The following is a 27204-nucleotide window of genomic DNA, read 5'->3' as shown; positions in this document are numbered from 1 at the left end:
CTCTAGCTACTGCTTTTCTTATGCAAACTAAGGACTGGAAGTTCTGGGGAAAGTTTTGGTCCCAGGAGGGTTGCTTCTGCTGCCCTCTGGTGGGGCTTTGTGTGTCTTCTCTTAACTTTCTTCTGGGGCTGTGTGGGGGGAGGTGGGGAAAGAAAGCTTGATCACGTAAAAAATTCAACTGAAGTAATTTATTGAGTACATTCTGCCAGGCCGGAAGGATACAAAGACGAAGAAGAAAACCAAGTGCCTTCTATCTAGGTTCAGAAAGCAAAATCAGCTTTTAGGGGGGTTGTGGGAATAGAGATCGATGGGATATTGTCATTGGACATGGAATTCTAGGTTGACATTTCTTCTCCTTTAAAAATATTGGGTCATGTGCGTCTGGCCCCATATGGCCTTTGCGGGCCCCTGTGGTCTGTACTGCGCGTGCGCGTGTGTGCCAGTACTGGGACTTGAACCCAAGGCTCACTTTTTTTCTTTTGCTCACAGGTGGTTTTGTGCTGGCTAGCTGGAGATGAGAATCTCGTGGATTTTCTTCCCCCTCAATCCTCAGATCTCAGCCTCTTGCTGCTAGGAGTCCAGGCGTCCTCGGGGCTCTGGGACGGGGTCTTGGTTTGAAGCCCAGGCTGGCCTCGATCTTGTAATCTTCCGGCCTCCACTTCCTCCACCCCTCCTCCACGTGCTGGGATTACCAAAAAAGGTTAATTTTTAACAATTGATTTCAATTTACAGAAAGCTAAAAGTCTTCGTCACCTGATTCTCCTTCGCAAAAGGCCCTGGGTGGTTTAAAACTTGTTTGGAACAAAAACAAAAACCTGTTTGGTACAAACCATCCTAAACTCACCGAGGCCGGCAGTCCACACCGCGCCTGCGCACACCCCCCTTTCCTCCCCCTCTCCCCCCACCCCCCCGTATCCAGATTGCGCCTGCGCAGAATTGCCTAGTCGCCTGCTTCTGGTTCCAAAGCAGCTCTTGGCCACGCCCCTAAAGCACCGCCTTTTAAATTTTAAACCGGATGCACAAGCCAATGAATGCTACGTTCTTACGCCCCGCCCCACAGCCACGCTCTCCACCAATCAAGCTGGGGCTTTCCCGTCGCGCTTCCTTTTAGCGTCAAAAATAGGCGTGCCCACGTTACGGACGTGCGGCAGGCAGCCAATAGGAGCCGAGTTCGGGGAAGGGGCTCCGCCAATAGCGGCCGCCCTCGCGGAGCGCGGGAGCTTTTCGAGCCGGGCCCGTCGGGGAAGCCGTGAATGGCGCCGGAGCTCCCGGAGTGAGGGCCTCAGGAGGGGGCGGCGGCCCCGGGCGGCGGCGTGGCCGGCATGGCCCGCGCTCACAAGGTCATGCTGGTGCTGGACACCGCGGGCGGCGCGGCCCGGCCCGGCCGCGTCCGGCGCGCCGCCCTGCGCCTGCTCGCCTACCTGGGCGGCCGGCTCGGCCTGGCCGGGGTGCACTGGGCCTTCAGGTTCTTCGACTCCCAGGGCGCGCGCGGCCGCCCGTCCCGCGCGGCCGACTTCCGCGAGCTGGGCACCCGCTCCTGGGAGGACTTCGAGGCGGAGCTGGAGGCGCGGCTGGGCGGCGGCGGCCGCGGCGCCCGCCTGCCGGGCCCGGCGCCCCGCGCCAGCCACACGCACGGCGCCCTGATGGAGACGCTGCTGGACTACCAGTGGGACCGGCCCGAGATCACGTCCCCCGCGAAGCCCGTCCTGCGCAGCCGCGGCCGGAGGCTGCTGGACGCCGAGGCCGAGGCGGAGGAGGCGCGCGCGGCGCTCGGCGGCTTCGCCAACGCCGTCTTCCTCGTGGCCTCCTGCCCGCGCTCGCGCCGGGAGCTGCTGCAGTTCGCGGTGGGCTGCGAGGCGCAGGCGCCGCGCGCGCCGCCCACCCCCGGCCAGCTGACGGAGAAGCTGCTGCCCCGGAGGATCCGCGAGGCCATGGCCGCCCGCAGCGTCACCCTGTACTGGGTGGACACCACCGAACCGGCCCAGGTAGGGAGACGGATCGGGACCTCGGGTCCCACTTGAACTTGGCAGCAGCACCTGCGGGTCCCCGCCACGCAGGTGTCCTATCTGCCTTCCACCCCCCCCCTCGCTTTGAGCGGCCCCCCCAGAATTCATCGTGGGAGGGAAGCCCAGCCCAGCTCCCCGCTGGTCTTGACCCAGTTTGCTTCGTCCCATTAAGTCACGTCCCACGATAGAGGTTTGGGCAGAGTGAGTTTCGTCCATTCAGGCCATCAGCCTTTGAATTGTGCCTCCCCTCTCTTCCCCTCTGCCCTCCATCATGTCACCTTTCTTCTCAGAGACAGCCACCAGCCTCACGTGGTGATCAGGATGCTCCACGTGTGTGGGACATGGTGGGCGACCTGTAAATGCTTGTTTATTGACTCAGTAAACTGTTACAGATGCCAAGTCTAAAACTAGTTTGGGCTCCTGTGGAAGCAGAGAGCCCCTCACTCCTGTGATGCCTTCTCCCCTTTTCCTCCAGCTTGTCAAGTACTTCACCAAGATGCTATGATGAGGTGCACTGAGACCTGGGGGTTGTTTCCTTCCACTGCAGAGAGCAACCGATGAAGGAATAAATGAGCATTAACAGATAACAGCTTCTGGAGGAAACTGAGGATTTCAATTCAGGCTCAGGAGAAAAGAAAGCTGGGTGCTGGGATGGGGCAGGCAGCTGGGGGAAGTAGAGGCAAGTTTGTACTCCGGGAAGACCCTTTTTGGTCAGCAAAGAAGGAGGAGCATGAAGGCTAGGAAAGACTATTCCAGGCTAGGGAAGACTAGGTGTAAGGATGTGAGCTAGAAATAATGAGCTTAGTTTGTGTTTACAAACCAGGCCAGGAGTGCCAAGCCCTAGTAAACAATGGAGAAGATAGTAGAAGTCAGAAGAGACTGGATCCATGGACCAAGGTGTAGACTGAGTTCTGATCCATGAGAAGGCTTTGGAAGGGGCTGGGACCAGATGAGAGGTATGATTCTACTTCATAGAAACACACGTCACAAAACTAGAAGTAAGTTAAATAGCAAGATTAGAGATATTTGTAAAAATGAATAACGTGTTTAAGTGTGTTAAGATCACCGATGTACTTTCATCTAAGAACCCATCGAAAGACTTGGCAAATGCAAAAATCAGGCAGTTGTGGTTTGGAAAAAATAAAAGAAAGGGCAAAAATGTTTAGGGGGAAAATGTAATTCTAGAAAAAATTTGTTAGGGCAGCAAAAGTGCTTGGTCTTAGCCCAGAGAGGTGCCAGCTACTAGAGAAGAAAACACTTAAGTCTTTTGTAGACAGAATAGGTTTTATAACTAATTGAAATCCTATTAAAACATCGTTTTGCTGTTTTTAAGTTTTATTTATGTGTTACTGAGCAGTTGAGCCCAGAACCTCATGTATACAAGGCAAGCATTCCAGCACTAAGCCACATTCTCAGCCCCTCAATTTTCATTTTTCTTTTTTGTCAGTCACGGAGCTTGAACTTGAGGCCTGGGTGCTGTCTCTGAATTCTTTTGCTCAAGGCTAGCACTCTTACCACTTTGAGCTACAGTGCCACTTCTGGCTTTCTGGTGGTTAACTGCTTTGAACTGTGATCCTCAGATCTCAGCCTCTTGAGTAACTAGGATTACAGGCATGAGCCACCAGTACTCAGCTACCATTGTTATTGTGTGTGTGTGTGCGCGCGTGCGTGCGTGCGCGCGCGTACATGTTGGTCTTAGGGCTTGAACTCAGAGCCTAGGTGCTGTCTCTGAGCTTTTCCACTCAAGGCTAGGGCTCTACCATAGAGCTATAGCTCTATTTCCAGCATTTTGGCAGAGATAAGAGTCTCATGGATTATCCACTTTAGACCTCAATCTTCATATCTCAGTCTCCTTGGTAGCCTGGAGCCAAGCTCAAAGAATACATTCTTGAAGACATCTTACGTTCTGGGGCTGTATAATAATGGTGCTGGCTGTTATTTGGGTCTGGTGCATGTTGATCCTATAACTTGATCCTTTACTACCAACTTTCTCCTCCTCCTCTTAGCTTTATTCACAAGTGCTTAATGGATACTGACCTGAGCTTCTTGGTTGCTTTTCTTTTAGTTGTGGGACTCCCCAGACCACGACGGGTACTGGACAGTGTGTGAGCTGCTCCACCACGGAGGCGGTGCTGTTTTGCCATCTGAAATTTTCAGCCAGGGTTTTGGTAGACCTGGGGAAGCCAACTTGGAGCATGAAGGAAAGCTGTCCGGCACACCTCACCTTTCTCCGTGGATTTTAGCTTTGCCAGCTGATGCCACTTTAAACAGCTTGCTCTATAACTCTCCTGAGTACAAAGCCTCATTTCCACGGATTGAAGGCACATTATTTCTCCCAGTTAAAGGTAAGCAAAAAATACTTTGGATAGTTTTTCTTCAGTCTTAGGTACATTTATTTCTTCAAGGTGGACCCATGCTTTTGAGTTCTTTTTTATAACCTAAACATTTAATGCTTATAATGGAATGAAGTAAAATCAGAGATAGCACAGGAAAGGATTGTATATTAGTCCAACCCAACTGCTAGCTCATGAATCAAAACAAAAGAGCCAGGCACCGGTGGCTCTTGCTTATAATTCCAACTACTCAGGAAGCTGAGATCTGAGGATCGTGGTTCAAAGCGTGGCTGGCCAGGAAACTCCATGAAGCTCTTATCTCCAATAAACTACTCTAGAAAGCCAGAAGCAAGTGGTAGAGCCCTTGCCTTGAGCAAAAGCTCAGAGACAGTGCCCAGGTCCAGACTTCAAGCCCCAGGACTAGCAAAAAAAAATAAAATCTCATGGACCTTCCTGCCCAGGCTGGCTTTGAACTGCAATCCTCAACTTTCTGAGTAGCTGGATCACAGGTGTGAGCCACCAGCACCCAGCTGTGACAGTATCTCTTGCCCTTGTAGGTTCATTTGTGAGTAGCAGAATAGCTGTCAACAATATCATAACTGAAATGTGAATTAAGTTCCAATACCAAGGTCTCAACTAGAAAGCTGGGTTTTCCGACTTACTATGAAATCTCTTTTTAGTTTCTGTCTGGTTTCTGTTGCTTTTTTTTTTTTGGGGGGGGGGGGGGTCAGTCATGGGGCTTGAACTCTGGGCCTGGGTGCTGTTCCTCAACTCTTCAGCTCAAGGCAAGTACTATACCACTTGAGCCACAGCGCCACTTCTGGTTTTCTGGTAGTTAACTGGAGATAAGTGTCACGGACTTTCCTGACTGGGTTGGCTTTGAACCGTGATCCTCAGATCTCAGCCTCCTGAGTAGCTAGGATTACAGGCATGAACCACTAGCACCCAGCTTGTTACTTTTTTTTTTTTTTTTATTGTGATTCTGTTGCTTTTTGAGACAGTGTCTTCCTCTGTAGTCCAAACTAGCCTCAAACTCTTTTTGTTGTTGTTGTTGGTCATGGAGCTTGAACTCTGGGCCTGGGCGCTGTCCCTCAGCTCTTCAGCTCAAGGCGAGCGCTCTACCACTTGAGCCACATCTCCACTTCCGGTTTTCTGGTGGTTTATTGGAGATAAGAGTCTCATAGACTTTCCTGCCCGGCTGGCTTTGAACCCCGATCCTCAGATCTCAGCCTCCTGAGCAGCTAGGATTACAGATGTGAGTCACCAGTGTTCAGCTAGCCTCAAACTCTTGATCCTCCTACCTCAGCCTCCCAAGTGAGCAGGTGTGTTAGGTATTCGGATGTGAGGCTCACAGAGGGAAGTAGATGTAGAGTCCTGTGCACTATGCCTGGCCTGATGGCTACCTCTCAAGGTAGAATTTTAACGTTCTTTGTTGTTTTCTCCCAGGCAGAGAGACGGAAGAGGCGTTGGAAGTTATCCTGGAGCCCTTGGCAATGTATCAAAGACATTTTCAAAAACCAGTTAGCATTTTCCTAAAAGACTCGGTGGTCCAGTGGTCTCTCCCTGTGGGCGGCTCACTGGGCACAGATTGCTGGATGCTGCAATGTCCAGAGGAGGGCAGATGGGCCCAGAGGCTGGTACTCCAGCAGCTGGCTGACACGCTGATGGCCCAAGGCTTACATCTGGTAGGTGCCCTTCATGCCTGTAATTGTTCTCACTAGTGGCACGCTCTTTATGGCATCATCTTTACATCTGCTGTCTCTTTAGGCACTGTGGTCCACACAGGTTCAGGACAGTACCCATTACTGTAGACGCCATTTGAGCAATGAATTAAATACCTTAATACCTTTAAATTCTCATAGGAAAATAGAGCAATATTCAAACGGGAAATGAGTGGTGGCTGCTACACCATAAAAATGGAAATAGTATCACAAGCTGTATGCTGGTGGCTCACACCTGTAATCCTAGCTACTCAGTAGGCTGAGATCTGAGGATCAGGCTCAGAGCCAGCCCAGGTGGGAAAGTCCATGAGCCTTACCTCCAATTAACCACCAGGAAACTGGAAGTGGTGCTGTGACTCAAAGTGTTAGAGCACTAGCCTTGAGCCAGATTGCTCAGGGACAGCACCCAGGGCCCTAAGTTCAAGCCCGACAACTGACAAAAAAAATAATGGCATAACAGTTACTCAAACTTTGGAATGTCTTCTGAAAAGGAATATAAATACAGAGGATTTAACTTTAAGGTGATGCCTACTTTTAAAATATCAGCAATTTCCTTACCTTATTTAGTTTTTGCCTTCATAATCTCAGGAAGCATCTAGATATACTGCATCCTAAGGTGAAAGACTAGAAAGTTGGGTGTGGTGGCACACACCTGTAATCCCAGCTGCTTGGGAAGCAGAGGAAGGAGGGGGAGGGTTGAGAGTTTAAAACCAAGCAGAGATAGGGAGACCCTAGCTCAAAAACAAAATAGAGCTGGGCACCAGTGGCTCACACCTAGCTACTCCGAGGCTGAAATCTCATGGGCCAGGCAGGAAAGTCTGTGAGACTCTGATCCCCAATTATCCCCCAAAAAGCCTGCTTAGTTGGTACAGCGCTAGGCTTGAGCATAAAACTTCATGGACAGCGCTCAGGACTGGCACGAAAAAAGAAAAAACAAGACTGGGAATGTAACTCAAGTGACAGAGTGCTTGCCAAAGCTGTGTAACACCTTGGGTTCATCCCTAGCACTGGGAACTTTGAGAGGAGGGTGGAGAGAAAAGGAAGGAGGAAGGGAGCAGAAGAGAGATTCTGGAGAAAAACAGGCAGTCGGAGAGTGGCGCTGCTCTGAGCTTTGTGTGCGCTGATGAGCGGTGTGCGGGGTGAGGACGGGGACGGTCTGGGTTAGGTCCTGGCCCTCCACTCAATGGAGGGTCTGATAAATCCCCTAGATGCTAATATTCTCTCATCGTTTGGAGGGTGAATTTGAAGTGAGGTGTACCTACCTTCTCCCTCTCCTGGCAGGGCGGCCTTGGCCCAGGTACTTTTCCTGGGCCTTAATCCCCGTGTAAAACAGGGATAATAATCATGTAATCCAGTGCTGTTATGAGGATGGAGGGAGTAAGTGCTAAGTGCTTAGTGAGTATTCCTGGTTTATAAATGGAAACTTTGGGACTGTATGATTAATACATTCTCTTCTACCGCCAACGGCCAACTGTTACTCTGCCTCTCACTAGTTAGGGTACATTTTTTTGTTTTTGTCAGTCGTAGGACTTGAACTCTGGGCTTAGGCGCTGTCCCTGCGCTTTTCAGCTCAAGGCAAGAGCTCTACTGCTTGAGCCACAGCGCCACTTCCACTTTTCTGGTGGTTTATTGGAGATAAGAGTTTCAGGGACTTTTCCTGCCCTTTGAACCATGATCCTCAGATCTTAGCCTCCTCAGTAGCTAGGATTAGAGGCGTGAGCAACCAGCGCCCAGCGTTAGGGTACATTTTTAAGCGTATTTATTAGGGTACATTTTTAAGCGTATTTACATTGTTCTCAACTACTGAACCTTCCTTCCTCTCTAGGTTGTCAGTGTGGACCCTGGCGAGGGTTGGCCTCCCGTCTCAGGAGTCATTTCCCCGCTGTCTGCCTGGGCTATGATTCTCACTGTGTTTCGAACCAAGGCGGCTGGGATGCCAAGACGTGTTCTGCAAACAGTTGCAGCCGAGCGCGCCCAGGACACAGATCCCCTTTTTTCTGATGTTGTGGATGGTGTATTGAGTCAGCTTCCCGATTCATTTGGAGATCCTGCCTCGTGTGGTACGTTTCCCAGCCAGTAGCCAGCAGCCTGTGGGGTTTGCAGGAGGAAGCTGGGGGTTGCTGGCAGGCTGGGCTCCGGAGCGGGCGAGCCCAAAGGTGGGATCGGGAGAGTGGGTTGAGGGGACAGAACAGCCAGGCCGGCCATGCCTTGGAGCCACGTTGCTCCAAAAGCAGAAGAGCTAGTTGCCCGTGGTCCGTGCTTGTCATCCTGCCTACTCAGGAGACTGAGGGTTCAAAGCCAGCCAGAGCAGGGAAATCTGTGAGACTCTTATCTCCAGTGAACCACAAAGCCGGAAATGGAGCTGCAGCTCAAGAGGTAGAGCACCAGCCTTGAGTGAAAAAGCCAAGTGAGCGCACGGGTCCTGAGTTCAAGCCTTATTAGTTTTGATGCACATGCACAAACACGCACACGAGCTTGTGGGCAAATAGACAAAATGTGGGAAGGGTGTGGTGCACGGTTCTAAGTTCTGCCTTAGTCCTATCTGCGTTAGTCCTCTGGTTCAGCACATTCCGCATGTAGAATTACCCTGTCATTAACTACAATATCTGTCGGTGCCTGTGCTCAAGTGTGACCTCCAGCTTGTCTGAAGGTGTAAACCCATGTGCTGACACGGTGCCATCTCCACACCTCAGTGCGGGGAGTGGGGTCCCTGTACATCAGAGTGTACCCCAGGAGTCCTGCCTCAGCCGCCTGAGTGGTGAGCAAGTGAGCGTTAGTGTGTGCAACAAACACTTGGCACTGTGTTGGGGATAGCTGGAGACAGCACAAGCCTGTGGGCCAGGCTGGCGCAGATGAGCACTCTGCTCTGGCTCTGATGCCTCTCCTTTCCCTCTCTGTCCACCATTCCTGCAGCTCCTGTTCCAGAGTGGGCCCAGCAGGAGCTCCGCCACAGCGCCCCCTGGAGTCCAGCCATGGTGGAAAAGTGGTTTCCTTTCTCTAACATCAGTGGTGCCAGTTCAGATTTGATGGAGTCATTTTGGTATTTTTTTCCCCTAATTTCTCTTGAGTATTGACTACTAAAATAAAAAACTCTTTGCTAAAAATTTCTTATTAAATTGTCACGTTAAATGAAACACTCATATAAATGGCTGTCAGAAAAAATTTAGGAGTAAGTACCAAAGAAAAGAACAAAGTTGGTAGAAGCCAGTGGCTCACACCTGTCATCCTAGCTACTCAAGAGGCTGAGATCTGAGGATCACAGTTCAAAGCCAGCCCAGGCAGGAAAGTCTGTGAGACTCTTTCATGTCCAGTTAACCACCAGAAAACCAGAAGTGGCACTGTGGCTCAAGTGGTAGAGTGCTTCCATTGAGCTGAAGAGCTCAGGGATAGCACCCAGGCCTAGAGGTTAAGCCCCACAACCAACAGCAAAAAAAATTTCTCAGGGACAGCACCCAGGCCCTGAGTTCAAGCCCCAGGATCAACAAAGGGAAAAATCAAAAGCCAGTGTTGTACACAAAGGTTCCATGAAGATACCTTAGGGGGATGTTTTCCTTTCTGAGAAAATGTATTTTGAAGGTATCCTATGGAAATATCTTTAGATTGGTTTTTATGAGGAGGGATGGTGGGTCTTTCTGTTTGTTTTGTGTTGTTTTAGAAATACTTTGGAAAATTGCGATCTTGGCTTTATACTAGATGTCTTGACTTTACAGTTTACTACAGGCCGCCTCCGCTGGTACAGAAGCCTCTTCTGGAACAGAGAGTGAAGTAACACATGACCTCTCGGAGCTCTACCACAGCAAGCTCAGCCAAGAGTCTACCCTGGTGAATCCAGAGGACAGAAAAAAGAAACGTATGCACACGGAAAGACTGCCTCTTACAAAACTTTTTTTTTTTTTTGAGACTATATATTTTATAAGATTGACATTCCCTGAAATGAGATTGAAATGCTAACCAGATAAGGAGGGGTGACAGTTCTCACCCTGTGTATTTGATATTTTATATATATGAAATGAGATGAAATGCTAACCAAATGAGGGGGGGTGACAGTTCTCACCCTGTGTCCGGCTGGTCTCCAACGCAGTCCTTCCGTCCCAGCCTTACCCCAAGGCTCATGAGTGCCTACTGTGGTTGAAGGAAAGGCTCTCTCTCGCCTTGTTATGGGTAGCAACCTCCTGACTGAAGTCCTCCTGAAGTACACACTTGGTTTCAATGTCCTTCCATGGCCATCTCAACTGAAGTCTTTCCTCTCTCCCCCCACAGGCGGTGTCCCCCGCACTCCGGTGAGGCAGAAGATGAACACCATGTGCCGCTCCTTGAAGATGCTGAACGTTGCCAGGCTGAATGTAAAGGCTCAGAAGTCAAATCCAGATGGCAGTCCAGATGTGGCTGGGGAGAAAGGGACCCAAAAGACAGCCAAGACAGTCGGAGGAAGAACGGCCAATAGACTCGAGGACAGAGGAAGAGCACTGAGGAGTTGTAAACTCAAAGGTCTCCCTCCATTCTGGAACATACTTGTGTCTGTCATGCTTTTTTTTTGTCAGTCATGGGGCTTGAACTCTGGGTCTGGGCCCTATTCCTCAGCTCTTCAGCTCAAGGCTACTGCTCGCCCATTGAGCCGCAGTGCCACTTCTGGCTTTTTTCTGCTTATGTGGTGCTGAGGAATTGAACCCAGGGCCTCATTCATGCAAGGCAAGCGCTCTACCACTGAGCCACCTTCCCAGCCCCTCTATCATGCTTTTATACCACAGAGAACATGAGTTTGTCAGTATTCATGGGACAATCTTGTGAGGTTTTTTTTATTTATTTGTTTAGTTTTGTTGGTCAGTGGTGGGGCTTAAGATCGGCCTGGGCACTGTCCCCGAGATTTCTTGCTCAAGGCTAGCGCTCTACCACTTTGAGCCACAGCTCCACTTCCGTTTTTCTGGTGGTTCGTTGGAGATAAGTCTCATAGACTTTACTGCCTAGGCCGATTTTGAACTGTGATCCTCAGATCTTAGCCTCCTGAGTAGCTAGGATTGTGGGCATGAGCCACCAGCACCCGGCTTCTTTCATGGTTTTATACTCTTCCTCAGAGCGTATATATTATATATGTTTTGGTGGTAGTATAAGTGGTAATGTGTTTTCAAATTCTACTTGTACGTTGCTGATAAGTAGTGTAGCAGAATGATGCACTAACTGCTGAGCCTCATAGTATGCTGGTCAGGCATTGTACCACCTGAGCCACACCCCAGCCTTTGGTTTTGCTGTATTTTTTTCATGTGGTGTCTTGACTTTTTCCTAGTATTAACCTCAGAATGAGATCCTCCTACCTGTGACCTCCAGCATGGTTGCAATGGCAGGTGGGAAGCATCATGGCTGGCTTGTTTTCTTTTTTGAGGGGGTATGTTTTTTGTTTCTTTTTGCCCTAATTGGCTTCCAACCTCAATCCTCCCAACCTCTATGTCTGGAGTAGCTAGGGTCACAGACATGAGCCACTGTTTCCTGCCTAGAAATTTTCTGGGTTTTCTGTCAGACTTCCTACAAAATCATGTCCGCCACGAAAAAGACAATGTTTTTGTTTTCTGTGTGTTTTCTAACTTTAGTGTTTATATTGTACACTTCACGTGTGAAGCATTTCTTAAACCACTTCGTTCCGCAGTTTCCCACTCAGGACACGGTGGGCGTGGGGGCTGGGTAGTCCCTGTTGGGAAGCGGTCCTGCGCACTGGACACGGTGGGCGTGGGGGCTGGGTAGTCCCTGTTGGGAAGCGGTCCTGCGCGCTGGACACGGTGGGCGTGGGGGCTGGGTTGTCTCTGTTGGGAAGCGGTCCTGCGCGCTGGACACGGTGGGCGTGGGGGCTGGGTAGTCTCTGTTGGGAAGCGGTCCTGTGCGCTGGACACGGTGGGCGTGGGGGCTGGGTTGTCTCTGTTGGGAAGCGGTCCTGTGCGCTGGACACGGTGGGCGTGGGGGCTGGGTTGTCTCTGTTGGGAAGCGGTCCTGCGCGCTGGACACGGTGGGCGTGGGGGCTGGGTTGTCTCTGTTGGGAAGCGGTCCTGTGTGCTGGACACGGTGGGCGTGGGGGCTGGGTTGTCTCTGTTGGGAAGCGGTCCTGTGCTCTGGAGGCTGTTCATGGCGCCTCTTGTCTCCATACATACACTAGGTCCCGTGACCCTTGCCCTACAGCTGACAGTCCACGCCCCGTCCTCTGCCCAAGGGACAGCAGATACCTCACTGAGACAAGATTTCACCTGAATGTGACCCTTTCACTTTCTCCACAGATTTTAAAACCGAGGAGGAGCTACTATCTTACCTACGTGAAAATTACCAAAAGGCTGTGGCCACAGAAGAAACCGGCTTGTATTCATGCGCCCAGAGCATGGTCTCAACCATTAAGGCATTCCTAAAATCAAAAGGCACTAAGGAATTCGAAGTAAGAAAGCTCAGATCGTGTCATAGATGTTGATTGACTGATTGTTCATTTGGCTTGGGTATCTGGGGAAAATTCCATTATTCTGTAAATGACTAAGAGCAGAATATGTACAAGGGAGTGAGTCTGCTTCCAGATTTCGGAAGGTGGGTATAGTGGGCTGCGTGGGCGGGGGTAATTACTGGTAATTTTTTGGCTGGTACCACGACTTGAACTCAGAGCCTCATGCTTTTCGCTTGCTTGGTCACAGCTGGTACTCTACCATTTGAGGCATGCCTCCAGCTCTTCTTTTTGCTGGTTAATTGGAGGTAGAGTCTCACATTATTCTGGCTGGGGTGGCTTTACACAGAGATTTGCAGACCTAAGCCTCCTGGGTAGCTAGGATTAACAGGCATGAGCCACCAGTGCCTGGCAAAAATGGAGTCTTAAAGACAGCTGTGTAAGAAGGGCATCGGTGGCTCACACCTGTCATCCCAGCTACTCAGGAGGCTGAGATCTGAGGATCGCGGTTCAAAGCCAGCTTGGCAGCAAAGTCCTTCTCCAATTAATCACCAGGAAATCAGAACTGGCCCTGTGGCTCAAGAGGTAGAGTGTTCGCCTTGAACTGAAGAGCTCAGGGACAGTGCCCAGGCTCAGAGTTCAAGCCCCACAACTGACAGAAAGAAAAAAAAAACAGCTATAACTCTGTGTGCCCACTGCTCATAAATACTTGTCACCATATATGATACAGAGGACAAATACTTAGAGGAGAGGGAAATTTGCAAGCGGACATGTTCTTTTTAGGGCCTTAGTTATTAGCTCCTAAAGAAACCTGAAACAGTGATCATTTCTTACTTAGTAGTATTTTGTGTAATAATTGACTGTATGTTTTCAGGAGACCTGCCTGAATCATATAAAAAGTAACCTCTTAGGAACTAGCAAAAGTCTTCTGCAGAATCTAGAAAAAAAACTGAATAATGAAGATAAAGTCAGAGAGTAAGTACTTATTGATTAATAACTTTAAAACAAAATTGGGATTTGCTCGACTCAGTGTAAAATGACCTCTTGCTTGAAGATGCAGCTGATTCTTAATGTTCTCACAGGCAGGTTGGTTATTTAACACTAATTGTTAGGGAAAGTGCTGATCCTTTATTACTATTAGGTAGTGGTATAAAGGAGCTACAATTCTCCAAGTCAGGTTCTGAGTACAATGCTTCTTGGTCAGTGTCAATCTTTCCTTTATTCTCCTCCGTATCCCCCCTCCCATCCCTACCCTCTAGTAATGTAGTTGATTTTTTACATCATGTACATTGCACTTAATGACCGTTTGCTTACCCTTCATTCCCATACTCTGCCCCTGCGTCCATCCCCCCAAAACCACTTCCTGGTATTCATTTTGGTAAATAGTACATTAGTTGTTAGAGGAGTTTCACCTCTGGATTCCTCCCCTACCTCTACCCTTTTTAGTCAGAGTGAATGTTTGTGTGTGTGTGTACATGCGTACGTATGTGTGTGTACACATAGAGCCCTGTACGTGTTATCAAAGCAGTGGTTCTTACTGGTGGTTGTTTCTTGGGTAAATATACCTGGGTGGCCCTCCAAGTAGAGATGACTAAGTATCTTCTTTTTTTTTTCCTCCCTCTCAAGGTGCCAACTTCAGGTATTCCTTCGTCTAGAGATGTGTCTGCAGTGCCCTTCTTTTCTAGAATGTTCGGATGAGATGGAGCAAGTAGTGGAGGAGGAGGCAAGTCCCCAGCCTCACGCCCTTGGAACGTGTCCTCCAGCCTCGTGCTGCCCCGCACCGGACACATGCTCATTTCCTAAAATCTCCCTTAGATGACAGGTTTGCTGCGCCTGTTGTGTCGAGTTGAGGACTCAGCGTACCTGTCCGAATTTCTGGAGGAGATCCTGGAATTGTGAGTTTGGTGGCGACTAACTCCACCTTCCAGTGCATCCATCTGGGGGTTCCCTGTGCTGGGTGCAGCAGGGGAGGTCACTGTGCCCCAGGCTCACCCAGGTACATCCACTGCCTCACAGGTACATCAACTCCATCCCAAAGATGCTGGGAAAGCTTTACGACAACCTCGCATTTCAGATCCCTCAGAAACTGGCCGCCGTCCTTCCTGCCGACTTCTTCAGTGACGACTCCGTCACGCAAGAAAGCAAATCCCCACCCACCTTGGAGCCTGCGGGACCAGGGTCAGGTGGTGCAGAGTCTGACCCGCTGGAGGAGCTCCGCACCAGATCAGCCAAGAAGAGGAGGTAGGAGCGTGGCCGGGAGGCTCGCGCCACACGGTGATGATCCAGTGGCCTCTGTCCATGTCCTGTGCAAGAACGCACAGTTGCCCCACATCTGAGTCTCAGGAGCCAATCAGCTGAGTTCCCACCGAGCAGAGTTCCCCACGTGCACTGTTACCTGGGGGCGGAGCAAGTCCTCCACAGGCTCCAGGAGCTAGGAACCCGCCAGGAAATGAGCTGAGGCTCCCGCTTCCTTTCTCAGGGTCCCATGATGCTTTTCTTTTAGGTTAACTAGCTGGAATGTATGGTAGTTCTCTTACGAAATCCTGGACTTGAATCATTGTCACTGCAAATGAAAGAGTGGCACTCAGATGCTGATTTTCTTTTTTTTTTTTTTTTTTTGTCGGTCGTGGGGCTTGAACTCTGGGCCTGGGCGCTGTCCCTCAGCTCTTCAGCTCAAGGCAAGCGCTCTACCACTTGAGCTACAGCGCCACTTCCGGTTTTCTGGTGGTTTATTGGAGATAGGAGTCTCACGGTCTCTCCTGCCCGGGCTGGCTTTGAACCTCGATCCTCAGATCTCAGCCTCCTGAGTAGCTAGGATTACAGGCGTGAGCCACCAGCGCCCAGCTCAGATGCTGATTTTCTTTAAACAGGGCTTATTCCAGACGCAAATGTAGCTTTGACTCTTCCTTACTGGACTGTTTCTTCCTATTTTTAACAGGAAAAACACATTAATACGACACAAAAGCCTTGCAGAGGTTTCACAGAATCTTCGGCAAATTGAAATTCCCAAAGTGCCCAGGAGAGCTACAAAAACCGTAAGTGCTGTGGGGCAGAGAGGCGGCTCCTAGAGTGGAGGCGGCTCCTAGAGTGGAGGCGGCGTGCAGGGCCGGCCCGCTCTGCCCCGCCGCGTCCCGCTGCGCCCTGCCGCGCCCCGCCTTGTCCCTCCGCGCCCTGTACTGCATGGCTCCTCACATGGCAGAGTATCTGCATAGGGTGCTGACATTCAGAAACTTTATAATTTTAGAGCAATTCATTTTTTGGACTTTTGGGTTAGTGATGTTCAACCGGCCTTAAATATTTATGACTGTGTGTAAAAACCATAACCCCCCAAATAAAGAGTTACACGCTTGTTAGATTAACCATTTCATCCAAGAGTATAATAGAGGTAATGCAAAGAAAAAACAGTAGGAAAAAGTTCAAAATGAACAAATTAACCTGGGTGCTGGTGGTTTATGCCTGTCATCCTAGCTTCTCAGGATGCTGAGATCTGAGGATTGTGGTTCGAAGCCAGCCCAGGCAGGAAAAGCTGTGCAGCCAGAAGACCGGAAGTGGTGCTGTGGCTCAAAGTGGTAGAGTGTTCACCTTGAGGAGAAAAGCTCAGGGACAGCGCCCAGGCCCTAGTTCAAGCTCCACGACTAGCAAAAAAAAAAGATTTGAGGCTGTGGAGGTAGCTCAGTGGTAGAGTGCTAACTTTGAGCAAAAGAAGCTCAGGGACAGTCCCAGGCCCGGAGTTCAAGCCCTAGGACTGGCAAAAAAGAAAGAGAAAGAGAGAGGAAGGAAGGAAGGAAGGAAGGAAATACTGATGGTGCTGGGAAGGTGGCTCGGTGGTAGAGTGCTTGCCTTGCATGCATGAGGCCCTGGGTTCGATTCCTCAAACAGAAAATGCTGAAAGTGGTGCTGTGGCTCAAGTGGTAGAGCGCTAGTCTTGAGCTGAAGAGCTGAGGGACAGCGCCCAGGCCCAGAGTTCAGACCCACAACCGACAAAAAAAAAGATTTAATCTGTACTTGTGCCTTTGCTCTCTAAAACACCCCCATCCCGTTTCACAAACCCCGTGGTTGCTGTGTCTAAGGCTTCCTTGCTCTCTCAGCGTCTGCACTGAACAGCGTTCGCCCCGTGGGCATTTTCAGTGTAGGTTCTGTGTGACTCCAGTGCATCCGTCGAGAAGTGTGGGCTTCTGTTTGTGTCCAATGAGTGCAGGGCCAAAGTGCTCCGCCAACCCCCCCCCCCCCCCCCCGGAACTTCCGGCCTTTTATTTTAGATGCGTGCCTGTTGGGCTGACGCAGGTTTCTCTTGTCTTCCAGGCCAGTTCTCAGCCTGCGCCTCCTCCCCCGGTGAAAGACGCCGCTGTGCAAGGTAAGTACCAGCCACTGGAAGGACCAGTTGCTTTCCCTGCCTGCATTTAAATGGCTGCAATGAATGATAGAATGTGGCGTGTAATCACAAATGTCCAAATCCTGCGTCTTATAGAGTAATATGCTAGTTATGTGGTCTCAAAATCCAGCAAAAAGACTGGCCTTCAACCTACAAAAATGCCATTGTCATGAGAGAAAAAAAAAGGAGGAAAGAGGAGAGGCTGTGGAGCTCTTTCAGATGCCAGTCGTTAAAGCGTACTTGCTGAAGCTACACCCCATAACCATGGCCTGGGTGCTAACGAAGAAATGTGAAAGCTACAGGGTCTGTGATAGACGGTTGGAGAAAGCGGAAGGACTGTTTGCAGCACGCTGCTGTGCTGGCCTGTGGGTATTGCCTCAGCAAACAGAGACCCTGAGGCTGAAGATCTCAGGCTGCTCTCCCGGGTGCACTAGACGGAGAGGGAGGGAGGAACAGCTATTGACAGCTGGTGAACGTGGTGATGTTTACTGTGACGTTTTCTGTAGCCATCACACGTTTCAGAACTTTGGATATCATATGGCAATAAGTGAAAAACGTTCAGGTCAGAAGTGAGTCTCACATGGAATCTGAGCAGGTGACAGGGACCAGGGATACGCTTTGGTGTGTGTCACGTTATTCATGTCCTTAGCATTTCTGACGTTGACAGATGGACCCAAAGGCTGCTCCCATTTGGGGACTCTTCATCTGTGTGAGTTGCTCGGAGAAGAATTCACCCGTGGTGAATTTCGCGTCACCTACCAACTCTTGCCAACTTTGCCAAGGGTTTTTCAGCTTGACCACTGTCTTCCTTCACCTCGAGTCTAGATGGTCAGAGGGGGATTTAAGACAGCCCATCAGGCCGTAAATTTATCCAAAGAAATGAAATTGGTGCAGTTGAAAAGAATCCTCTCTGCAAAGCTGGATCGACTGCGAGAGAGCAAAAAGTCTAAAATGGGGGAGAACTATGGGAGCGCTGGAGTTTACTAACAGGACAGGCTCTGCGTTGCTGTGACCCAGTATCTGAGCACATCAGCTTAAGGGAGGAGTTATTTTGGCTCTTGGCCTCTGGGGCTTTAGTCCATGGTGGTGGAGGATGTGCCAGAGCAGAGAATCTTGCACGTGGTGTCAGGGAGAGGTGGCTTTCTCCTTTCCCCTTCCATTCCATCCCCGCTCCTAAGGAGGCGCCGCCCACATTCCCCCAACTATGCTCATCCTCGGGGAATACCTCCGTAGATACGCCAGGCGTGACTGCCTCATCTAGAGAATCAAGTCCTCTTGCTTAAGCATGATGTCTATTTCATAGCGATCGAGCTTTTAATTGAGTAAAAGATGTGGTCGTCCTTATCTTCTGGGATGCTGGGTTTAAACTGCACTTGTAATGGAATAGAATACCACAATGGAATACAATGATAGACCAACAAGGTACAGGTCGGCTAGATTAAATAGACATTCCTAGAAGGTCGTAAGAAGGAAAAAATGCCCAGGACTAGATGGCTTCATTAATGATTAAAAGAGAATGAGGAACTAGCATCTATTAAGGCCAAATGATTAGCCACAGTGCCAAGACAATTCCTGGGAATGGCGTTGAGATTATTGGATACCATTGCACGCTTATGTTGTGCAGAATCACACACATTTTTGGAATGGAGGGTAAACAGTTTGAAGGCGCTGGTGGTAAATGGTCTGAGGAAATGTGCTGTAGTGACTGGACATGAGATGGCTTCTCTCAGCAGCTGCTCTGTTTCACTGAAGGTCAGAGTCAGTTGTTTATTGTCTTCTGCTGCCCTGTGCTTTCAGAAGTTACCAAAGTTCGCAGAAATCTCTTCAACCAGGAAATGCTTTCTCCTTCAAAGAGATCCCTGAAGCGTGGACTACCTAGAAGCCATTCCGTGTCGGCTGTGGAAGGCCTAGAGCATCAACCGCATGGCTTCAAGAAGACCCGAAGCACGGCATCGCAAGGTACCAGAGGACGGGGGGCTGCTCCACCCGGGCTCGGACGGCTCACCCGGCAGGCTCAGGCAGGCTCCGGCAGGCTCCACGGCCTGCTGCCCAGACTACACACAGTGCTCCTGGCTTAGTCTTCTCAGGCTTGCCTCTCTCGGCCAGTTTAGCTTTAGGTTTATTCATGTTACCTGATCTCTTTAAGGAACTTGAACTTTTCTCTCATGATTTTCTAATCTTGATTTCATTTACTTATTTTTATTTACTTGGGTTTTAGTTTTGCGTGTGTCTTTCTTCTTTAATTTTATTTTTCAAGACACAATCGCGCTTTCTAGGCCATGCTGGCTTTAAACTCACGTCTCGGGTTTTGAAGGTGAAGGTTAAGTGGCTGGTTTGAGACTTCTTTTACGCAGGAGCATTTACAGGTATAAACTGCCCACTAAGCGCTGTTCGAGCTGCATCCTGTCTGATGTCTTTTCATTTTCGGCATCTAAAAATATTTTCTGCCCATCGGTTACTTAGAAATATGTTAAATTCCTTGTGTTTGTGAGTTTCCCCAATACCCTCCTGTTTTGGGATCTCTATTGAGAGCCTCAGCTCTCAGCCTCCTGAGTAGCTAGGATTACAGGTGTGAGCCACTGGTGCCCGCCTCTCTGTAGTCATTTAAATTCACTCTAAAACCCTTCCATGCGTAGAATGGCTACCTACTCCACTGAGAGTTATTATATGCAGTTAGAGTTATTATTTGCATACATTTAATTTTATTTAGTCGTAAGCAGCACTGACAGCATGGACAGATGGTTAAGGAGCACATGGTCTCCCTCAGGATTGCTTTTGTGATATTTTGCCTCCGCCTTTGTGGTCATAGGATTTCCAACAGTGCTGACACACTGTTGAACCCGGGGCACGTAGAACATAGCTTGAAGACCATGGTCCCCCCTCTAGCTAGGCAGAGTCCATGCGTGGATTCCCACTGCTGCGCCTCCTGTACCTCTGCCTGAGGAGGTCCAGCGAGGCTCATCGTGGAAGCCCTTGCCTTGCAGGTTATCACAGACTGCTGACCAAGCGCGTGGCCGAGACTCCGGTGCACAAGCAGACATCTCGGAGGCTGCTGCACCGCCAGCTGAAGGGCAGGTGAGTGCTCGGCCTCATCCTGGCCAGGGCGGGCACACGGCCTTATCTGGACTGGCACAAGTGTGCATGTGCACATGCACACTCACACACACATTATTGTCATCTTTCTTCTGTAGACTGGTTCTTTAAGGATTCAGTGGATTCATTCTTTGTGTGTGAACTCAAGAGGCTGGTACTGTACCACTTAGCCATGCCTCCAGCCCAGACTCATTTTGTTGGTCGGTCATTGGGCTTGAACTCTGGGCCTGGGTGCTGTCCCTCAGCTCTTCAGCTCAAGGCTAGCGCTCTACCACTTGGGTCACAGCGCCACTTCTGGCTTTTTCTGTGTATGTGGTACTGAGGAATCGAACCCAGGGCTTCATGCATGTGAGGCAAGTACTCTACCACTAAGCCACATTCCCATCCCTGAAACTTTTGAAATACATTAATGGCATTAATGAGTCTGGCTGGGCGCCAGTGGCTCACACCTGTAATCCTAGCTACTCAGGAGTCTGAGATCTGAGGATTGCGGTTTGAAGCCAGCCTGGGCAGAAAAGTCCGTGAGACCTTTTATTTTTTTTTCCTCCGGTCGGCCATGGGGCTTGAACTCTGGGTCTGGGCACTGTCCCTCAGCTCTTCAGCTTAAGGCGAGTGCTCTACCACTTGAGCTACAGCGCTACTTCTGGTTTTCTGGTGGTTTATTGGAGATAGGAGTCTCACGGTCTCTCCTGCCCGGGCTGGCTTTGAACCGCGATCCTCAGATCTCAGCCTCCTGAGTAGCTAGGATTACAGGCGTGAGCCACCAGCGCCCGGCTTCCGTGAGACTTTTATCTCCAATAAACCACCAGAAAACTGGAAGTGGCACTGTGACTCAAGTGGTAGAGCGCTAGCCTTGAGCAAAAGCAGCTCAATGGCAGTGCTCAGACCCAGAGTTTAAGCCCCAGGACTGGCAAAAATAAAAATAAAAAATAAAAAGTTACAGCTAAGTATTATGCTATCTCAGAAATGCATAGCAACATGGGAATGTCTTCGTGAGAGTTACAATTTCTGTCAGTTTGCCAAGGACTTCTGACTGATAAATTTCCCTTCTCGCAAGTGAATAAAATGTATATACAAATAATGGTCAGACGCAATTTGACTGGATGAAGATGCACCTCTCTGGACATTATAAAACAAACAGAAGAGAGCATTCTTCAGATTAAACATTCCACTTGATGTTGTAAAATTGCTTTCCATAAAATAGCACTTTAACCCCCTCATTCTCAAGAGGGGTCATACCCGGGGCTGGACTCATGGTTGTGTGTGCCCTCAGCTTAAGCCAGGTCTTGGGTTCAATTCCCAGCACCAAAGGAACTAATGACAATCATGTAGCTTGCATCCCCTAATGCTGTCCAGCCCTGTGGTCTTCGCTACCTCGTTAGACGAGAAGTGAATGTGTGTCAGAGCGTGGTGTTGAGATCTTTGTGCTGCTGGTTTTCAAGGTCCTCTGATCCTGGCCCTGCAGTTGATGTGGTTGAAGAGTCCCCAGAGAAAGGAGAAGGGGGTGAGTGTGCTCTCTTCTTTGCAATCCCCGGACTTCTCTAGAAATCTTTCTGTACTTGGGTGGCCACTCAGCACATTCTCAGACAGTTTGAAGCTGTGATGGCTCATGGCCACGGGGGACGATCTTCCACAGAGCACTTGCTGAGTTTCAGGTCACACTGTACAGACCTCATTTATCAGTGCCTGTCATGTCTCTTGAAGGTGACAGTCCAGTAGGCCAGGGAGGTTTAGATTTAGAAGTCTCAAGCCGCTGTGGACTTCCATCTCATGGAGAGCTGTATCGCAATGGATGTGCCCCTTTCTGGTGACACGGGAAGGGACCACGTAAGCTGGACCTCCTTCCCGGTCGCTGACTCTGATTCTGTTTCACAGAAGCAATTCTGAGACGAAGTCCTCGGATCAAGTCGTTGGCATTTGGCAGAGCACATTCTAGTTCCTTCTATTCTGTGTCCCAGCCAAAGTCTCGCAGTGTGCAAAGAGTCTGCTCATTCCAGCAGGACACATCAGGTAATCCTGGCCGCGTCAGCCTCCACAGTCCCACACGGCTTGGTGGCAGTGTTAAGATCAGGGCGCGACACTTGTCAAGGTGACGCCTGGATGAACAGTCAGCACCCCCCCACAACCGTACCAGGCGGCTCGACTGCGCAGGTCCCAGCAGAGGGGGCTGCTCTGCAGATCCTTCACCCTCAGTCCTGATTAGAGTATCCGAGCTGGGCTTGAATTGAGGCCTCATTACTCCCCTGGAGGCTGTGAGCAGTGACGGGGCCATGGGTGCCGCCGGGCGGGTCCCCCTGCCCCTGCCCCGTGTCGCTGCCAGTCTCCAGAAGCGTTTAACAATGCTTTTGTTTGTGACTTGCAGACCAGAGAGAGAAATCTCCAGCCCAATATTTCCAGTCCCCCAAGAAGCTCCTCTTTGGAGCTCTGTGTGGGGTGGTGAGCCCTGCAGAGAGGGGTGCAGTCCCAGTACAGAAGCATTCAAGAGGTGCGCTGGGCTCAGAGGTGCCTGCAGCTTACCAGGTATAGAAGTTCCAGTGCTTCAAAGAGGATGGTCTGGAACCTGTGGTCCAGTGGGGAGAGAAAGCAGGTGGTGTGTTGCTAAAGGGACCGCAGAGGAGGGATGTCGGGGGATGGGGGTGGTCTGGGCACGCCGCTTCAACGCCATGCATCTTCCCTGAGCTGCCTCGGCACGCCCCGGCCTCCGTGTGCATTTGCTGCCCGCTTCCGCCTTGCTGCTGCAAGCTGGGGGCTCGCTCGGGGCACAGCCATCGAGACGGGCTTGGTACTCACACGTACACACACACACGCACACACGTATACGCATATGCTCGTGCACCAGTTCAGCTCTACTTCAGACAGGCCACTCTCAAATCCATCCCTCATCCAGAGGTGTCTTTCTGGCACCTTCAGCTGACCTTGCTGAAAAGGCTGTCCATCTTGTAAGCCCAGCGGGGCTTCCCTCTGGGGAAGGAAGGAAGGAAGGCCGCAGCGCGTGTGGCCGAGGTGCTCTGGTCCTCCCTGCCCTGTCCCGCACGTGGCCGCTGGCCTCACATCGTTCCCCTAGCCTTCCTTCCTGGGGTCCTCACACGTCCCTGCTCCTGCTCCTGCCTCTGCCATATTGTTAGTGCGAGCCTGACGCCAGCGCCGTCCCCTGAAGCAATCCAGGAAGGATTGCAGGAAGATGTTGCCAACTTCCTGGTCAGAAGGAAAGGGCGTGCACGCGCACACACACAGAAGGAAAGGGTGCACACAGAAGGAAAGGGCACGCGCACGCGTGCACACACACAGAAGGAAAGGGCGCGCACGCACACACACAGAAGGAAAGGGCGCGTGCACACACACACACACAGAAGGAAAGGGCGCGTGCACACACACACACACAGAAGGAAAGGGCGCGTGCACACACACACACAGAAGGAAAGGGCGCGTGCACGCACACACACAGAAGGAAAGGGCGCGTGCACACACACACACACACACAGAAGGAAAGGGCGCGCACGCACACACACAGAAGGAAAGGGCGCGCACGCACGCACACACAGAAGGAAAGGGCGCGCACGCGTGCACACACACAGAAGGAAAGGGCGCGCACGCGTGCACACACACAGAAGGAAAGGGCGCGTGCACACACACACACACACAGAAGGAAAGGGCACGCGTGCACACACACACAGAAGGAAAGGGCGCGTGCACACACACACACACACACAGAAGGAAAGGGCGCGTGCACGCACACACACACACAGAAGGAAAGGGCGCGTGCACGCACACACACACAGAAGGAAAGGGCGCGCACGCACACACACAGAAGGAAAGGGCGCGTGCACGCACACACACAGAAGGAAAGGGCGCGCACGCACACACACACACAGAAGGAAAGGGCGCGCACGCGCACACACGGAAGGAAAGGGCACGCACGCGCACACACACACATAGTGTATTTGATGCATCGCAGTGGTTGGCAAGCACTAGCTGAATGGAGCCAAGAGCAAAGCGACTTTGGTGAAGGCTAGAACTGTTTGTGGGGAAGGAGAGCGGCTCGGCAGGGTTGATGACCCCGCTGCTGGGTGAGGGGAGAGGAGGCCCTGCTTGCGAAGGTGCTGGCTGTCTGCTGGGGTCTGCTGTTCTCATGTGGGGATTCCTGGGGCGGGGCCGTGGGTCGCAGCGCTCCAGCACTGAAACAAGCATTTCTCTTCCCAGACTCCTAAGAAGAACTGCATGCCATCTCCAACCTTTCCCAAGACCACCCCGAAAAAGCGGTCTGGATCGCCACGGACGCCCTTCCGCACCCCCACCAGGCCGCAGAGCCACCCTGCACGCCAGACACCTGTAAAACCGCCCCTTGTCCAGGCCTCCTCGCAGGGCAGCAACTCCCCGGGGGCCCCTGGGGGCCCCCAGGAGAGACCCTCTGTGGCAGCAGGGACCTCTCCTCCTCTGAGGACGAAGACCCCAAGAACTACCCGCAGGCCAGCGGCCCCGGCCCCCGGGCCTGTGCTGGACAAGGAATGGCCACATTTGGTGACTCCCAGCCCGGAGGACCTGGCTCCCTCCCCCACCCAGCCCAGGTGTGCGGGGCCGAGCACTGTGGAGCTCACCCCCAGGACCCCTCCCAGGGCTGAGCCCCCGCCATGGGACCTGGCACACAACCTAACCATCACTCCAAGGACTCGACTTCCCTCACCCGGGAGCACTGTGAGGAGCGCCCCTACCAGGTCCCCTCCCGGAGAGCTGGGATGGGGAGACCCCCCGCCGGACCCCTCCACGCCCCCCCGAGCCTCCCCTCTGTGGTCTGACGCTGGGACCCAGGGCAGGAGGCCCTCTGATCTCCAATCAGGCCGCTCCGCGGGCTCTGCTGCTCCTGTGCTCAGCCCGGCCATCAGGACAGGCTGCGGAGAGGCCCGGAGCCCTTCCCCCCCGAGCCCTGAAAGACGGGGTCACCCAGGCACCGATTTGGAGAGCGGCAGCCCCGTGTCTTCTGTGCTCCCCGCAAAGGACACAGAGTACCTCACTCTGCTGGAGGAAGCTGAGGGCGGTAGCTGGTCACCGGAGGGAGAGCCACTGGCCCCCAAGTGTGATCCTAGGGTTCCTGTGCCTTCCTGGGAGCCCAGCACCCCCGAGCTACTGCCCCCCACCCTGGGCTGCAGTGCGGACCCTGAGCGGCACCAGCTCGCTGCTGACCGGACCTTCGAGGTGGAGCTGGAGGTGCAGGCGGGCGGCCTCCCCAGGCTCCGGATCAGAAAGAGGCCGCCGGGGGCTGCAGAGGGGGCCAAGGAGGGGGACCCCGAGTGCTCCCCCGGGCCGGGCCCACCCCGGGATGCCCGCTGCCCACTGCCTGCACATAGCACGCCTGGCAAGGCCGGGGCGCAGACGTTCATCTGCCAGGCCTGCACCCCGTCCCGCAGGCCGCCCAGCACCCACTCTCCACCCACGGCCAACACGGGGGTCCCCTGGACACCGTCACCAAAACAGAGCGGGAAGACGACGCCCGATGCCATCCAGGCCTGGCCACGCCGGAAGCGTGCGGTGGACTGCGGCACATGGCCCGGCCCCGAGGACGGAGAGCTGGACGGGGTGAGCCGGCTGCCCGACCTGACGCCGCCGCGGGCCGCCTCTGAGGACGCCTGGCCCTGGGCACCGCGGGGGCCCAAGCGGGCGCGCGAGGCCTGCGGGGAAGACGCCGGGTCTCCAGGCTGGGCAGTGCCCACGGACGACGACGAGGTCTTTGTGTCGGGTGAGTGGGCGCCCGGCCTCCAGGGGCTCAGCGAGGGCAGCTCGGGGTCCCAGGCCCCCGCTCACGTGTGGCCTGTCCTAGGCGCCACCCCTCCCGGCTGGAGCAGCCTCTCGGCCAGCAGCCTGCAGGCCCTCACCCAGTCCCCGCTGCTGTTCCAGGCCCGGACGCCCAGCTCGCAGGGCAGGGACCCCAGAGGTAATGCACGGCTAGCCCCCACCGAGTTGGGAATCTGGGACCCTCCCCCCCCACCGAGCCCCTTGTGGATGTTGGGGTCTGGCCTGCTAACTGCACCCCTGGTCTGGGCCAGGCATGCGTTTGGAGTTGAGCCAGCTCATGCCGCATAGCGAGACCCTGTCACCTAAGAGAGAGAGCAAAAGCCAGGCACCAGTGGCACAGGCCTGAGCCTAGCTGCGCAACAGGCTGGGAACTGAGGGTTATGGTTCAAAGCCAGCCGGGGCAGGAAGGTTGGAGACTTAAACCAGCAAAAAGCCAGAAGTGGAGCTGTGGTTCAAGTGGTAGAACATTAGCCTTGAGCAAGAAAGCTCAAGCCCTAGGACTGGCACACAGAAAAACTGGGTTCCCCAGGGTACATTCAAATCCTAGCAAACAGCATAAACCCCACGGATCCAAGACATAAAAATAGGTGCATGCCCTGTGCATCTTCTAGGGGTTCTAGCTGCTGACGGCAGCCTAGCCACACTGGTGGCCTGTGCTGGCCCGCCAGGCAGCCCTGGCTCACCCACCTCTGCCTCCTCCCAGGTGCCGCGGACACGCACCCCTCCGCCCCAGATGAGTCTCCTTTTAGCCGTGCGCTCTCCCAGAGACGCCCCTTCAGCAGAACTTACACACGCAAGAAGCTCATCAGCTAGTGTGGCAGGCAGAGCTCCACACAGTCCACTGCGGACTCCACCAGTGCCGAGAACTGCAGCGCCCCTGCCTTAACCGGACTGAGAAAGTTCAAAAGGTGCTACCCCCCAGGACCCCTTGGGCTTGAAGTCAGGGGCCTGCTCCCCAGTCCCCTCTTGAGATGAAGTCTTGCTGTGTAGACGGTGACCCTCCTGTCACAGCCTCTGGAGTGCTGGGATTACAGGTTTGCTCCAGCACACAGGCACACACCCGCTGTGCAGATTGTCCTTGGATCCACAAGCACTGTGGCTCCCGGTGCAGCGCACGCAGCCTGGGATGGGGAGAGCAAGCCGCAGGACCATGGCCTCCCGCTGCACGCGGCTGGAGGAGGTGGAGAGAGGAGTCCGCACCCTGCCCACCGTCCTGCAAAGAGCCGCCCACACCAGCAGTGCTCTTTACACTGTGAACCCCCAAAACCCTAGCACCTGCGCCGGGCGACAGGGTGAGATTTTTACATTCTCTGTAATAATAAAATCATCAGGCTACTCGGCATTCAGCGCTTGGTCCAATGTCCCCACCTCATGCTGGCTGAGGGCATGTCCAGTGTGCCCGGCCCGGCCGCTCACTGCCCAGCTCTCGCTCCGCCCGGCACCCACTGAACCCAGGAAGCAGAGCTGCCAGCGGCCATGTCACGGC

The 27204-nt window shown here is 52.5% G+C and overlaps 1 protein-coding gene across 1 annotated transcript; it reads left to right on the top strand.

Annotated features, from left to right (window-relative positions):
• The first annotated feature begins 1295 nt into the window (after window positions 1–1295).
• On the top strand, window positions 1296–27105 carry Ticrr (TOPBP1 interacting checkpoint and replication regulator). The gene is made up of 21 exons (XM_042670459.1): window positions 1296–1985; window positions 4072–4351; window positions 5786–6024; window positions 7886–8120; window positions 8974–9100; window positions 9771–9910; window positions 10321–10548; window positions 12318–12469; window positions 13341–13441; window positions 14093–14193; window positions 14289–14361; window positions 14483–14707; window positions 15405–15501; window positions 16769–16820; window positions 18636–18797; window positions 19823–19913; window positions 21374–21435; window positions 21807–21941; window positions 22294–22451; window positions 24132–25857; window positions 26422–27105. Exons 1-21 carry the CDS (start codon window positions 1323–1325, stop codon window positions 26529–26531), a joined length of 5157 nt encoding a protein of 1718 aa, XP_042526393.1. The 5' UTR covers window positions 1296–1322; the 3' UTR covers window positions 26532–27105.
• Window positions 27106–27204: the final 99 nt, after the last annotated feature.

Source organism: Dipodomys spectabilis, unplaced genomic scaffold (genome assembly GCF_019054845.1).
Source record: "Dipodomys spectabilis isolate Male_0828 unplaced genomic scaffold, ASM1905484v1 ptg000552l, whole genome shotgun sequence".
NCBI lineage: Eukaryota > Metazoa > Chordata > Mammalia > Rodentia > Heteromyidae > Dipodomys > Dipodomys spectabilis.
Note: the sequence above shows the minus strand (reverse complement) of the source record. Positions and strands in the feature narration are given on the sequence as shown.